General features: G+C 42.3%; 1 protein-coding gene across 4 annotated transcripts in view; it reads right to left on the reverse strand.

Annotated features, from left to right (window-relative positions):
• The window catches only part of LOC118079657 (cholesterol transporter ABCA5), a 71475-nt gene that overhangs the window by 5583 nt on the left and 49942 nt on the right, over positions 1-15950 (reverse strand). For 3 of the 4 annotated variants that reach the window (XM_035104064.3, XM_088661414.1, XM_035104063.3), the window contains exons 25-37: positions 14958-15071; positions 14335-14472; positions 12882-12947; positions 10946-11037; positions 9371-9494; positions 8572-8689; positions 8371-8462; positions 7219-7394; positions 6523-6598; positions 4594-4688; positions 3324-3443; positions 3032-3181; positions 534-584 (exon numbers count right to left, since the gene is read on the reverse strand). In XM_035104064.3, coding sequence (XP_034959955.1) covers positions 534-584; positions 3032-3181; positions 3324-3443; positions 4594-4688; positions 6523-6598; positions 7219-7394; positions 8371-8462; positions 8572-8689; positions 9371-9494; positions 10946-11037; positions 12882-12947; positions 14335-14472; positions 14958-15071 — 1412 coding nt within the window. The remainder of the gene's footprint in view (positions 1-533; positions 585-3031; positions 3182-3323; positions 3444-4593; positions 4689-6522; positions 6599-7218; positions 7395-8370; positions 8463-8571; positions 8690-9370; positions 9495-10945; positions 11038-12881; positions 12948-14334; positions 14473-14957; positions 15072-15950) is intronic. The other variant, XM_035104065.3, reaches the window with a different exon arrangement.

Below are 15950 nucleotides of genomic sequence, written 5' to 3' on the forward strand. Positions count from 1 at the left end.
AGCGCCGCAACCCCGGAGTTGTCCGCGACTGGCCCTAACGGTCAGGGGTCCCTTTACCTTTAAGCAGAAATGAAAACCACCCATGACTTAAGTAATGTTACTGGAATTAAGAGTACAATGTCGTAATACGCCTGAACAGGCTGTCGTTTTGGATCAGACTGCAGCTTTTATCTGTTCTATCAACTTATTTGTAACACAGCCAGTTAATGGGTCCTACAAAGAAAAGTTCCAATCAAAGTGATTTGCAAAGAGAAAACAAAACAAAACAAGCAGATCTTAGCTGCCGACTTCCGGTCTGCCGCGCTGGTGGAGAGGCACAGAAACCTCGAGCTCCGAGGTTTCTGGCTCCGCGGAGGGGAGGGAATTCCGCGGGGGCGACGCGGATCCCCATAAGAACCCCGGGTAGAGTGTCCCGGGGGCGAAATAGCCCAGCAGAGCTCCAGGGAGACTCCTCCGCTGCCCGGTAAGCTCGTTAGAGCCCCGAGAGTCAGCGGAGTGGTAGTCGCTGGAGCCATTTTGGGCGACATTGTTACCTCCACGAAGCGAAGCTCCATGCCTCTAGCCTGCAAGCGGCGGATTCTTTCCTTCAAAAAGAAGAGATTTGGATCAAGTAAGTCAAAAATCTGTGAATTGGACTGAGAAATTGGCGCTGGGAGGAGGCTTAAAAGGGAAGTCAGCCCCCCCCCCCTGAGTAATGGACGATGCAGTAAAGCTATGGAAAGCTCAGAAATTTATTTATTATTATTTTTTAAAAAAACTTTTTCCTGATGCAGAGTAAGGGAAAAAGATAAAGTGTGTATAAATCTCTGCAAAAGACTGATTTGACAAGGGGAAACCCCCCGTGAACTTGGGAGTCGGGTCAAAGGAAGGACCGGCTAGCCGTCTTTATGGCGTCACAATAGAAAAGAATGTGACTGTTTGCATGAGTTTGAGACTGAGAGCTGCAGACAAGTAAAAGAGGAAGCTTAAAAAATAAATCTCAGGGCTGCTCAGTGTTGAATTTGAGACCGAATAATAAGAGAAAAAGTAAAGAAATAGAGGTTGGATCCAGTTCAGACGGGATTTTATCCTTTTTATATTTGGAAAATACAAAATAAGGACAATAACAATACCATTTCCTGCTCAGCCATAATTATGGTGGCGGAGAGCACCAACAGGAAGGAAGAGAAGGTTCCGGACTGTGAGAAGATGGATTCACAGTGGGACTTGATTTTGACAACAATTCTGGAAATGACAGAGGAGATCCGCAATCCTAAAGGTGTTGCAACAATCATGGTTGAGAGGACGGATGAATTAATAAACTGAATTTTGAAACAGATGATCCATATGAATTTAGAGAGGAAGAAAAGGGAGAAGAGGAAGAAGGACAAGGGGAAGGACTAGAAGAAGACGTATGCGGTGATTTGATTCCAGGGAAAATTTTCGAAATGACAGAGGGGAACTGCAATCCTGAAGGAAATGTAATAACTATGGGAGAGAAGACTGCTGACCTAACAGAACTGAACTTTGACACAGAAGAGGATGATGAAGAAATCACTGTTTCACTGGTGGGAGGGGTGGAATAGGGAAGGGATTCGATCCAAAAGTCCCCCAAGAAGGGGAAAAACAAAAAGTCTGTTACCCCAGTGAGAGAGGGGGAGAAGGAAGCAGGTGGGGGACAGAAAGAGAATGAGATCGAAGATAAAATGTTAGGAATACAGCAGGGGGGGGGAGGATTGAGCAAAACTTAGACTGGGACAGAGCAGGAGTGGGGTGAGGAGGAATCGGGGTGATTTTTATAGGTGGATAAAATACGGTTTGAACTCGGAATGCATTAAGGAGCTGGCTGAAATCTCTGGAGACATCGATTCCAAGGAAAGGGGGTAGATTTAGTTTCGAGGGTGGGAATAAAAAGGGGAGGGGAAGATTTTGAAAATTAAATATGAATATTTTTGGGTAAAAGGGTAAATAATATTGGGTAATAAAGGTAAAGAGAAGTATGAAGGGCAAACAGTTAAAAAGAAGTTGTAAATTGGAAGAAAGAACCTGATATTAGATTTGGAAATTGCAATAATTACTGATTAATATGAATATTTTTGGGTAAGAGAATATTGGGTAATAGGTTAAAAAGAAGTTTTAAATTGGAAGAAAGAATGTAATTCTAGATTTGAAAACTGCAACAATTAGTTATTAATAAGGAACTCAAGAAGGGGGAATGAGGAAGTCCGAAATGTTTAGATTAGAAATTGGATAAAATGATTGTCTTTTTCTTTTCTTTTTTTATTTATTTTTATTTTGGTTTTTTCTTTTTCTTTCACTTTTCTATATAAAATGAATAAGAATTATTTAAGAATAAGTTTATGAATTGGGAGATAGGACGTAATTCTATGATGTTTAGCTAAGATCTGGAAATGGTATCAATAAGGACTGTAAGAAGAAGTGAAGAAGCTTGAAGAGATAAGACGTGATAATATTGTTATTTTTGTTTTTTGTATTTTTGTATTTCCTTTTTATATTTTTCTTTTTCTTCTTTTCCTTTTTCTTCCTTATGTAAAATTCAATAAAGAATTATTTTAAAAAACAAAAAACAAGCAGATCTTAGCTGCCTGTCAAGGACCCTAGCAAACTTTTCTGCCAGCCCCATCAACCACAATCTACTTTGGGTCTATAACAAACGCATAACTATATTTACAGTAACAAGCAATATTTGCAATAATGTGTGCCCAAGTGTAACTAGGAGGACAGGCAAGAAAATACAGACCAAAACCCACATCAGTGCCCAATTTATGACTCGAGAGAAGACCAGAGGAGAGAAGTTCCCACTCTATTCTTTTTCTGAGATTCCCAAGGCTATCTGTTGTAGAGCTGATCAGCTGGAAGTTAGGCATTTGTTGTGACCAACCTGTGGGCGAAGTTCTGTGTCACTGTTGCAAGGTGTGTTGCCAGCTGACCAATGAATCCTCACTTTTCCTCCCCCCTCCCCATGTTGTGCACTTTGGGGTGTTGCGTGAAATCAAGCTCTTACACTATTTGCTTTTTTTATTATTATTACCTTTCCTGGTGACTTCCATTTGGAAAGATGCGCAGAATCTCCCTCTGAAGATGCTCCTTCTTCTCTGTAAGCGGCACATGTCTCAGTTTCATTTCTAAGAAATATCCTCTGCCAAATTTACTCTTGAGATGTTGAACTGTACCAATGCATCTTTGGGGCGGGGGGAAGGGGAAGAAAAGGCAGGCAGGCAGGCAGACAAAGGCGAACATAATGTCAAAACCTTTCATGATATTTTAATGCAAAAGTCCAAGATGCTTTTATTCAATATATCCCAAAGACGCGGAGGAGGTACCTTAATTTTCCAGACACCAAGAATGCGACTCGATCACACACAGCCTCTGCTTCTTCCATATAGTGAGTTGTCAGAATGGCTGCTCTCTCTTTATTTTTAAAAGCTGCACGAATTGCCTTCCTGTCAGATGTAATAAATAGTGGGAAAGTAGAGTGGTTCACTTTTGCAAGTGGAATGGAGTGGTTCACTGCAAATGATTCACTTTTTTAATGTTTCTCTATGGAGTAGCATATAACCGACATAAAATAATCTGCTGGATTTTCCATCAGCTGGAGATGCAATGAAGTACAAATCTCTCTCACACCCCAATTGTTTCTCCATACCCAAGTATTTTTGGAGCATCTCCACCCATCGTTCAACCCGGACACTGAGGTCCAGCGCTGAGGGACTTCTGGCAGTCCCCCTGCCCCTGGAAGAAGTGAGGTTACAGGGAACCAGGCAGAGGCCTTCTCGGTAGTGGTGCCCGCCCTGTGGAACGCCCTCCCATCAGATGTCAAGGAAATAAACAACTATCGGATGTTTAGAAGACATCTGAAGGCAGCCCTGTTTAGGGAAGTTTTTAATGATTGATGTTTTAATGTATTTGTAATCTTTTGTTGGAAGCCGCCAGAGTGGCTAGGGAAACCCAGACAGATGGGCAGAGTATAAATAATATATTATTATTATTATTGTTGTTGTTGTTGTTGTTGTTGTTGTTGTTGTTGTTGTTGTTGTTGTTATGTGCCCGTTCCCCAAGGATGACAGGTAGGTCCGGCGCACTGGCCATAGGTTACAATTTACACAATACTCTGATAAATCCTTTCAATGTGGTGTGTGGAAAAAATGGCACAAAACTCCCTTTTCTGGTACTGCGGAGTTGAAAGTTGATAATCAGCAGGAGGGTTCTTAAGAGATTGGAGTTTACCGTGGGTAGCACAATATCTCTATTCCTTAACTTTTTGCTGATTCTGAGGTGGCTGAGTTTCCCTAAGACAGCTGCCACCTACTATTTTCATTTGTCCAAAATTATCCTGCGCATTCTGGGGGAGGGGGAGGCAATCATCATCATCATCATCATCATCATCGAATCAGTGTTGTTTTGTGTTGCAACTATGTTATATTATGTTCCTGCTGTCAATGCTTGTTCACTGTGCTGAGTTTTCAGATGTTTATGCTGGGTTTTGCTAGCTGCACTGAAAGTGATGCAGTAAGTTGTGAGATGTAATTCTAAATAGAAAGCTGTGATATTCCATTCTAAAACACATTCTCCATGTCATTTGGTGTTACTCACCACATATGTTGCTTTGCATTGGGGTCCATACCAGTAGATGGCTCATCTAGTAGAGTAATACGAGGGTTACCAAGCATACTCAAGGCAAAACATAGCTAAAACAAGAGGGTAGGAAAGAAAGATTAATTGATGGCCGTGTGCTCTACAGATGAAGAAAACATGTCCACACACTGAAACTACATTGACTTTAATCCTCAAAGTGTGCAAACACTTGGAAACTCTCAAAGGGGATTTCCAAGCATTCGATTTAATGCCGGAGGGTGCAACGGCAATCTTTCTGTCTACTGGGGGACGGGGAGAGTTTCATTTTGGGGGAGCTAAAGTACAGTAGGTGGTAGGTAGAGTAGGGCTCCAACAACTGCCAGGGGAACCCATTCAGCCTGCCATTGGGAGGAGAGTAGAAGAAGAAAGCGGGAAAGACAGATTGGGTTTGTTTATTTAAAGGAGGAATCAAGTGACATTGAAAAGTAAGAGAGAAGAGTCTCAGAGCAAAAGGGCTTACTTTGTGGGGGGGGGAGCTGGCAAGGGAGAAAAACCTTGCTGTGCATGTGGAATTGCAAATGCTGGACACTAAATAGACAAGCACGCCACGAAGAAACCCAGCATAAATTGCCAGGAACTAACATACCACTCACAGAATGGAAGATGTAAGGAAGGTTAACTAAAAAGCAAATCACCACTACCGTGGTACTTTGGTTCTCAAATGCCTTGGTCCTGAAACACTTTGGTTCTCAAAGTCTGAAAACCTGGAAGTGTTCTGGTTTTCAAACGATTTTTGGAAGCCAAATGTCCAATGCAGTTGTCGGCTATTGTTTCCGGGGTGCCTGCACCAATCAGAAGCTGCGCCTTGGCTTTCAAACATTTTGGAAGTAAAACGGACTTCCAGAGCGGATTAAGTCTGGTGCTTTTTTTTTGCTAGTTATTTTGTATTTTTGTTTTTGAGGCTTTTTCAGTTAATTTGTTTTTGTGACTGTGTGGAACCCAGTTCAGCTACTGATTGATTGATTGATTGATTGATTGTGTGACTGTGGAAATGGAGAAAATCACCCCCATCCAAACAATGACTATCATCAGTGCAGGGAAGAAAAAAAGTTTTTTAAATTTTTTATCATCTACAATACTGTCTAATTTTATAGTACAGTACATTGATTATTGCTTTCATTTTATGAATCAATGGTCTCCTTAGATAGTAAAATTCATGCTAAGTTGCTGTTTTAGGGATTGTTTTTAAAAGTCTGGAACAGATTAATTCGTTTTGCATTACTTTCTATGGGAAAGTGCCTCTTGGTTTTGGAATGCTTCGGTTTTGGAATGGAGTTCCTGAATGGATTAAGTTTGAGAACCAAGTTACCATGTACTGTGACTGAAAGGGCTCGGGGCTGAGGGAGGGGGAAAAGAGGCACTATGACATGAAATTCTCACGAAATTCTCACGTAAATCAACAGAAACACATCCAAACCAGGGGAACAAGGTAGTAAAAAGGAAAACAGAAGGAGTGGGGAGATAATCGGCAAGGCAGGATACAAGCTAGTCAAAACCCTAACTGCCCAGGTGGGAGGCAGGAAATGAACAGGGGGTTCTGTACACTGAGAGGCAATCTACTTCCTCAATTCTGCATTTTCTGCCTTTGTACAATAGATGTCAGTATCTACCCATTTGATGGACAATCACCTAAGGAGATGGGCATTTTTCATTCTCAGTGGAGCTCTCCTCCACTTGCTACCCTGTCCACTTCTTGCAAGGTGAGATTTTATTGTCATTGGGGAAGAGGTAGGCAGAGAATGGAGTTTGAGAAGAATCAAGGCAGAGGGCTGCTTGCTTACATCAGTTTGAGCAGGGGGTGCTCATACAGTCAAATGCCAGTTTATTCCATGTAGCATGAATTAGAAATGTTTTAAAGCAATAAAATGTTTTAAAGCAATAAAATACCTTCCGTTTGATTCCTGCTCCAAGTTTCTTTGTCCTTTTCTGAAGATGTTCCTTGAAGTCAAGTGCGCTGGAAACGCTGCAGAAAACCACATGGCCAACATTTTTGTAGTCTAGAAAGGGGTGTCACTACAATATTAAACTTGTAAGCATTCTAAAAAGCCTACATGAGAGAACATCAATAAATTCATTATATGCTCATTATGTCTTTTTCAATGCGCTAGTGAGATTTATGTAATTTACCTGGACAAAAGTAGTAAAACAAACTGTGCCTGGTGAAAACTGTCCAATAAAAGAAGAAGGGCATGGAAGATGGTTTTAGCATCTCTTAGAGAATCTTTTTTCTCCTGCCACCCCTCTGTGAATTGTCCAGTATCTTAAAACTCAACACAGTTCCTGATATGTATTTGCTACTTATAAACAGCATTCTGAGGTTTCTAAATCTTTTTTCTTTCTGGGTTTATCTCCCTTTTGAGCCATTTCTCAAGTGTAAAGGAAACACTTCTGTTAAATATTGTATGTACCACTTTAATACTTGAAAGCTGCATTTTAAAGGGACATGCTAAGGTTTACAAGTACAATTTGATCACAATCAATTAAAGCTTTTATACCTTGCAATTAAGTAAGATACCCATACCCAAGGACGGGGTGGGTGGGCATAGACTACTGTACAACAAGTGTTCCAAATAAAATATTTACCTTTTTATGACTTCATTCATGTCACTTTCATTCATTCCTTTGATAGCACCGTAAATTTCAAAATGCTCCTGTAATGTAATATCAGGCCAGAGCGGGTTTGTCTGAGGACAGTATCCCACAAATCTCATGCCGCTATCCTCATTATTCTCACCTAAGGAATAATCTCCCATCAGCACCTGTGGATATACCAAACCTTAGTTAACATTTTCACCTTTGTTGTTGTTGTTGTTGTTATCATTATTATTGCTAATGTATTTATTTAAAACATTTCTATACCAATTAATAATTAGCATTCCAACATGGTGTACATAAAAAACTAAACTACACAGTTTATGGTTTTATAATTCTTACATAAAGTTTGCAAGGAAATACTGAAAGATAGGAAGAGCTAAATTAAAATAATGGCAAGAAATACCATCTGAAGAGTTTTCATCTTACTGATACATGATAATCCTATGGAGGCTGGGCAAGTTCCAACCCTCCTACGAGCCTATTTCTGACTTTATAAAGTGTTATATGGGGAACCCATTTTTCCTATCTTTAGTTTCTGTCCTCAGAATGCTGCCAGAATCAAGACGAGCGTGAGTCTGTTTGTAACTCCTAACGCTGTTTTGTTCAGCTCAACCGTTTCAGTTTTGTATGGCCCTTTTCAGCGCAAATGAAAACCAACAGCTGTACCAGCACCAGCACACTGGGCTTCTGAAGAAAAGGGACACTTCACACACCCCATGCTCTCTGACAATCCTTCTTTCTCTGTCAACCCACCACAATCTCTCTCTCTCTGTCTCTGTCTCTCTTTCTGTACCCATTTTGTTCTGGCTGTCTGGCATGTCAGATCACAGTTCCTAGTGAGCCACACTGCTGTTGTGGCAGAAGGAAGACTGGTGTTGGAGCTACTGCTCTTAAGCGACTCAATGCAGGGTGTGGCGTGAGCAGAGAGCTGCATGGACAATTCATTCTGAAATCAAGCTGTAAACTGTAGGTAGTTTCTGTACGAAATATCAGTTTCTTCATTCTAGAAAGAAGGACCACTGCCTGAGCTATGAAACTCTTTCTTTCTTTCTTTTTAATTAAAAGAGAACTCCTGAAATGGTGAACACAGTAAAACTCAGGAGGAAGAGTGAGCAGACAGGTTAGGTTGCATCTGAATACCTGGCCTGAAGTTGGTTCGACTTCTCCCACCAATATATTAATGAGTGTGCTCTTCCCAGCTCCATTGGGGCCCAACAGTCCCAGAATCTCTCCTGAAATAAAAAGAAAGAGCACCTGCAGTTGTGCCTCACAAGAGGGGGTGTTATATTTTCTTTTTTTAAAAAAGAGTATTGATTCCATAGTAAACAATCTAACTCAAACCTTTTTTTACGCAAAGAGAGACATGGTTTGTTGCCACTTTCTTTATTTTCCTTCCAAGAAGAAAATCTTTCTTTTCGTCGTATTCTTTATGCAAATTACTGACCAAAACTGCTGGTTTCTAATAAAGCAAAATATGACAGAGTTTAATACTGGATGAGATTATATACTGCAAAAAATATTCAATTGAATGGGCAAAACCTCTCTCAGTCAAAGACTGCATCCTCGTGTAACACTAAACCATGGCTTAGCCCAATATATATGAGCTGGGATGAGCATGGATTAGTGTGTGATGTTCACAAGCTGGAACTCTGTCTTAGCGCAGGGGTGGCTAACCTCTTTTGGCTTGAGGGCTACATTCACCATTGTCCAATCCTCTGGGGGTGTCATGCCATCAATTGCTATGACCGCCACACATTCTCGCATGCACACTAATCTGATGACAGCGGAGGTGGTTATGTGCAATCCCATCTGAGCTCCATCCACCCCGGCGCTGTGTCTACTTTAATTTCTGTTCTTTATGTCACCATCACCAAAATCAGCAGAAAACAATATCGGGGTGATTTAGCCCACTGAAGTGAGGAGTAGCAAACCCTGGTTCAATGTGATGTGCAGGAACACATGAGCCTAAGGCACACACATGTGAGCCTGAGGTTAAGCAGAAGCCTCAGGCTCATCTACTCCTCATTCACCTGTCTTCCCCCTGTGCTGCCAGGAGAAAGACTTCCAGTTTCCCTAAATCTCAGCACATCATTGGGTACAAAATAGGGAGTGTGATTTTTCACTGCAGGGAAAGACTTACCTCTTCACAGCTCTGGCAGGTTGTCATCTCCTTAACCCTCAACCTCTCAGCCATAACATCTTCATCCTCATCTTCATTATGTGGCACATCTGGGAACTTCCAGGGCTTCATTTTCACGGGAGTTCTGGAGGTAGGAAAATATGTTTAAACTCTGCTCATGGGATCTCTGGACACATAGCACTAACAGAAATACAGTAGTAGTACCAGTAGTATACAGCAGAAGCAGTCTACCGCCACATGCACAGTAGCGGTCCTCCAGTTGCGAAAACCTCGGGATCCAGCCGCACATCTGGAACAGATCCCATCTGCAACCGGAGGTACCACTGTAATGCCATCAGCTCAACAGGCCAGTCTATAATATGGAAAGTTCCATACATGCAACCCTGCTATGTCCCTATCCGATCCATCACTGTGGCAGAACTGGCAGTAAGCACAGTCCCTCGCAACAGGCGAGGGTCCCCAAGTGCCAAGATTCTCTGAGTCATCTACTACTGGCTTGAAGAGGAGCAACAGCCAAGGATGGTGCTTGGGGAGTCAACTGTCCAGCTCCATAGAGCCTTCAGTCTGGGGTTCTGCAAGGTTTGAGTTTATCCCCCGTGCTGCTTAACCAACATGAAACCACTGAGTGGGGTCACCAGGAGTTTTGCAGTACACTGTGAGCAATACGCTGATGACACCCAGCCCTACTCCTTTACATCTGCAGGCATAACAGTGAATGTGCTGCACTGACGTCTTACCTCTGTAATGGACTGGATGAGAGTCAATAAACTGGAACCTAATCCAGACATGACTGCTAGGGTTAGATGTTAGACCAGATGAAGAGGATGTGGTCTTCTCTGGATGGGGTTACACTCCTTCTGAAGGAGCAGCTATATAGCTTCTGGCAACCATTATTGTTGCTTGAAGCTCAAGGGGCCTCAGTGGCACCAAGTGCTATCTATCCGCTTTGACTGCTGGCCCAGCTGTGCCCCTGTCTTGACTGGGTCAGCCTAAATTCTGTTGTTTACATTGGTAACCTCTAGGTTAGGTTACTGCAATGCATTTTATTGAGGGTGGGGGGAGAACTGCCTTCGAGGACAGTTCCGAAATTGCAGCTGGTGAAGAATTTGTTGGCCAGACTGCTGAATGGGAGCAAGACAGTCCAAGCATATAAAAATTCTGGCATGATTACACTGGCTACCAGTTAGCTTCTGGGCTCAATTCAAAGTACTGGTTTGGGGCCTTTAAAGCTTTTGGTCTTATGTGGCTCAATACTTTAAGGACCGCCCCTCCTCACATGAACTCAAATCTTGTGTTCAGCATCCAAGGCGCATGTGAAATGGGTGGTGAAATGAATGGACTTTTAATACATATGAATGAATTTTTTTCTGCTTTGGTTTTATATTGATTTTAATCTTTGAACTATTTTGTAAGAAAAGTGGCTAGTAAGTGCAAATAATACGAATACGAATACGAATACTGCTACTAATATCATCCTGAAATCAGGTTTGGATCCAAGCCTCCGCATTGATCTGTGCTGATTCTTTTAGTTGGTGCACACTGTTCTGAATACTGCTACTTCAAAGACACACCAACCTGAAAAATGGGTCCTCTCTCAACGATCTGCCTCCACACTTCACCTCAAGATATCGTAGAAGGAAGAGCCAAATTACACATTGCAAATAAGGCTAAATTGAAGAAAGGGGAAAAAAGTATATTAATTGAAGCAGCTTTGGTCCTGTGCTGATTTGCATTTGTAAGTGCAGAGTTTACTGAAACTTAAACATGAGTGTATAGAATGGGGCATGCCAATTGCTGTACTCATGTATTTATAATACATGGTGTCAGGGGGACTCCCTACAGAGAGCCCCCTCCCGTCATCCTGACCAGCACTTCGCCCAGCGACAGCACAAGTAGCGAGTCAGGAGGAGGGAATGAGGAATGGAGCGGTTTGGAGAGAGGGCTCAGTAAGGTGTCGGAGCCCTGGCACTGCTCTGGTCGAGGGTCAGCGGATGAGGGACTCAGCAAGACGTTGGAGCCCAGGTGCCGCCCCAGCCAGCAAGAGGGGAAACCTCTCCTTCCGGCGCCCGAATTGAGGCGCGCGCCCACACGTAGGGCGAAGGGGCGGCGTTTTGGGGTGCCCAGGCTTTTATGCTGGCTGAAAAGCAGAAAGCAGCCATTGCCGGGTTCTGAATCGGACTAGGCAGTCATGTTTTCTGTTACCTCTGCACTGTAAATAGTATGCACAATAAAATCCTTAAAGACAGTGCGGACTGGAGTGTCTTTACTCAAGAGTAGCCACAACAACCCCTTGACGCATGGTAGACTATGGCAACGGCAGGCAGACACATTTAGTGCAAACCTTTATGATAAGGTTGCAGGCTCTGTGGTGATTTTTTTTTAAAAGTTCAATTTTTAAAAAAGTTCAATCTGGAAATCACAGTCTTCCCAATTATAATCTGCTGAAATCTGTTTTCTAATTTCTTGAACGTTTTTCCTCCTATGAAAGAGGTTTGTGATTTTCTTCATCATTCATAGAATGCTTGTTTTGTACTCCGATTCATTTCATCCCTGACTATTGGTTATGCTGGCTGGGGCTCATGGAGACTAGTCCAAAGAACTAGATATATTTCCTGATACAAGGTCTCCCATGGTATTCTTACATGTCTTCCTCTGGGTTTCAACTGAACTTCAGGATCTGAACGTTTATTAACACTCCTCCGACACTACAGTGTAAGGTAAAGCTGTAGTACACACTAAACGTATAAAGCACATTTGAAGCACATCCCCCCCCCCCTGCAAGAATTCCAGGCACTGTGGTTTGTTAAAGGTAGCTGGGAATCGTAACTCTGTGAGCAGTAAACTACAATGCCCAAAATTCTGCGAGGAAAGAATGTGATTGACTGCAGTGTAGAAAAGAAACTACATAATTGGGGTGCCAATTCTCTTCTGCAGGCACTTGCCTAAGTTCCAAATACAGAGGCACTCAAAGTATGGCCTCCGATGAAGCTCTTAAAATTATAGAATTCTCACATAAGAGAAGTTGGCCCGTTAAGGTTCTAGACTCACCACTGAAAGTTAAAACTAACACTCTGAATGGTACCCGGAAACTGAATGGAAGTCTTAAGTAAATCATTCAGCATTCTGGTAATATGTTCCCTGTGGTGAATTCCAGTCAGTAATCTGCCACAGTCTACACTAGTCCAAATTTCTGAATGCTTTTTCAAGAAATCCCACTTTATAAAGCATTACAATCGTTCAACCAGGACCTTACAAAAACACAAGTCATCTATGGGCGAAGCACCCTGACTTCCAGGACTGTCTGCAACAAATATCACATGCCCTCTGATTGAAAAGGTGAAACTATACTACTCGATGTTAGGATACTGCATGTAAACAAAACAACAACAAAAATTAAGCACACAATAATATAATGGATTTGCACAAATGATAAACAGTAACAACAATTACTTTCCAAAATGTAACCAGACAGCTGATCCCCTGAATGTTAAATGAAAAACAGGGTGCTTACCGCTACTACTGAAACCAGCAATCTTTCTGAATTCCTTTCCATCTTGTTATCAAGTTTCCGGGCTATCTAACAAGACAACAAATAGTTATTCATACAACTCTTTTCAATGTATTTTGAAGATGATGCAAATTTTAATTTTAACACTGCAATTCAGAAAATCTGCACGCTTTCCCAAAGAGTGATAAAACTTTTCTTCTGAATTATAGCGAATCAATACAGTTAATACCACCATCAAAGATACCATAAACTAAAAATACCAGTTTATTCCAATGAGATGTCTCTTCTGGATTGTAACCACACTGTTTAAACGCTTCCCCTCCTTTTTAAATATAACAAGAATATTTCAAAGATAAATATTATCGTTTTCATGATGCTTAAATGATACGGTAAAAGGGAGCTCGCATAATTGCCTGCGACTAAAATGCACGATTCTTCTTCTTCTTCTTCTTCTTCTTCTTCTTCTTCTTCTTCTTCTTCTTCTTCTTCTTCTTCTTCTTCGGCAATCACTCGTAGGCGAGTAAGATTGTCTTCCATAAACATGGTTTTAACAATGAGTCTGTAAGTGACTGTGGAGTCCAATTCTGGATCCACACTTCCACAGTGGGGGCATTGGTTTCCAGGCAGGAGTTGATCACGGTGTGGATTTGCCAAGCGTGCCTTCCTCTTAGCACGTTTCTCCCTTATGTCCTGAGTTCAAGTGTCTTCAAAGCCCATGACACCTTTGGTAAAGGCTGTTCTCCAACTGGAGCGCTCACAGGCCAGTGTTTCCCAGTTGTCAGTGTTTATACATTTTTTAGATTTGCCTTGAGACAGTCTTTAAACCTCTTTTGTTGACCACCAGCATTACGCTTTCCATTTTTAAGTTCGGAATAGAGTAGTTGCTTTGGAAGACGATCGTCAGGCATCCGCACAACATGACCAGTCCAACGAAGTTGATGTTGAAGAATCATTGCTTCGACACTGGTGATCTTTGCTTCTTCCAGTACCCTGGTATTAGTTCACCTGTCTTCCCAAGTGATGTGTAAAATTTTCCGGAGACACCGTTGATGGAATCTTTCGAGGAGCTGGAGATGATGTTTATAAGTGGTCCATGTTTCACAAGCATATAGTAAGGTTGGGAGTACTGCATACATTAAAACAATGCCAGCCTGTTACTTCAGAGGCTGCTATGATTGGGGATATTTCACCAGTAAGTTTCCTCTTCCACTCTTCCTGTCAGTGAAAGGAGTAACTGCCCCTCTTCACACCGTTCCTCTTGCCCAGGCACCCTCCATGATGCTCTTTGAAAAAGGTCTACTCTTATTTTGTATTGGGTACCAGAGGAGGGAGCAAACCCACGTAATAATATTGCACAAGTCTTTATCCTGCGCTCACATTGCCGTTTAATATATCCCCTCCCCTAGGACACACCACAAACAGAACCTATCCCTATTTCAGTTCCTTGAAAGCTTACCTTTATAAAAGAAATGAGGCACCCAATAAGGGGATAGATTGGAATGAAGACAGAAAAACAGGTGTGAAGGACGGCCGCTGTTGTGTAGTACATCATAAAAAACGCTATTTCGATGACAACAGAACAAACCAAGGCTGCCTGAAAGGGAAAAGAAATTAAAATAAAGACTTGGGCTTTCAACAACCGGCCTCATGGAGGGAACTGTGTGTGCATACCTATGAGGTTGGGGAGGGAAGGCATGGCTGGTGTCACCATCTAGGGGACATGGCCACTCCATGTATTCTAGGTAGTTCTATCCTGCATTTGGTAGGCTATCCAAGGCTACCCAACGTCTAAACAGGGTTTGTGTGCTTGCAGGACTGGGTCACATCCAAATTACCGGGGGGGTGGGGGGGTGGTTTACGACTACTTTGGGTTCTGAATAGGAGTGGGAAAAGATGGGGCTTTTCACAGAACTGGGAGTTTTGGAATGCCTGAAGCAGCTGCACAAGCAAGTTATACTCAGTTAAGTGGAGGAGGGAAGCTCCCTTTGCCTGAGAATGTGGGTAATGTAACTGATACAATACTTATTACAAAATTATGATAACCAGGAAAGGCAACTTCAACACAGCCATTAAACTTACCACTGAAAAAATGAATGACCAAAATTCTTTGGTGTTCTGAATCGTTTTAAAGGTGAAAGAGACAACATAATTGAACAGAACTACTGATGGTACGTAGCCAATAAGGCAAAAAATCTGCAAGGAAAGGAAAGTTATTAGTGTTAATTAAAACATGTTCCGAGGTGGAAACAGGTAACAGCAGTTAAGAAACTAAGTCACTCCCTGCTCCCCTACACCCGAGCAAGGAATCCCTACAGGGCTCAATGATGTCCTTTAAGTTCCCCCTTCTGTTATTTTGCTCATGTTTCCCTCACAGACCTTAAGCCAATAGCCCTGCTCCTGTCCAGGGCTGGTCTTGCAGGCTACTCGGGATTATAGCCTGCACATGGAGACTTCAGGAGGGAAGGATTTGGGGTCCATGTGATAAAGGTAAACACAGACCACTTTTTACCAAAAATGGCTGGTCACATTTGTACTACAGCCACTTGATAAGTGAAAGAGGGGAGGGAGAAGAAGAAGAAGAGTTTGGACTTGATATCCCGCCTTTCACTCCCCTTAAGGAGTCTCAAAGCAGCCAACAATCTCCTTTCCCTTCCTCTCCCACAACAAACACTCTGTGAGGTGAGTGAGGCTGAGAGACTTCAGAGAAGTGTGACTAGCCCAAGGTCACCCAGCAGCTGCCTGTGGAGGAGCAGGGACGCGAACCCAGTTCACCAGATTATGAGTCCACCGCTCTTGACCACTACGCCACGCTGGCGTACACTGATGATGTTCTTACTTTTTATTAGTAAAAATACGCGCTTTGCTCAAAATTGCCCATGAATCTGCATGAAGAAAGCAGCAGCCCGTACCCTAATAGGAGTAGCTACTAGAATGCAAATTCACAGCTGCACTGTTGTATCTCTACTGCCATTTTCAGACACAGTTACAGGTAGGTAGCCGTGTTGGTCTGAGTCGAAGCAAAATAAAAAAATTCCTTCAGTAGCACCTTAAAGACCAACTAAGTTTATATTT

Source organism: Zootoca vivipara, chromosome 2 (assembly GCF_965207765.1).
Source record: "Zootoca vivipara chromosome 2, rZooViv2.hap1.1, whole genome shotgun sequence".
Lineage (NCBI taxonomy): Eukaryota > Metazoa > Chordata > Lepidosauria > Squamata > Lacertidae > Zootoca > Zootoca vivipara.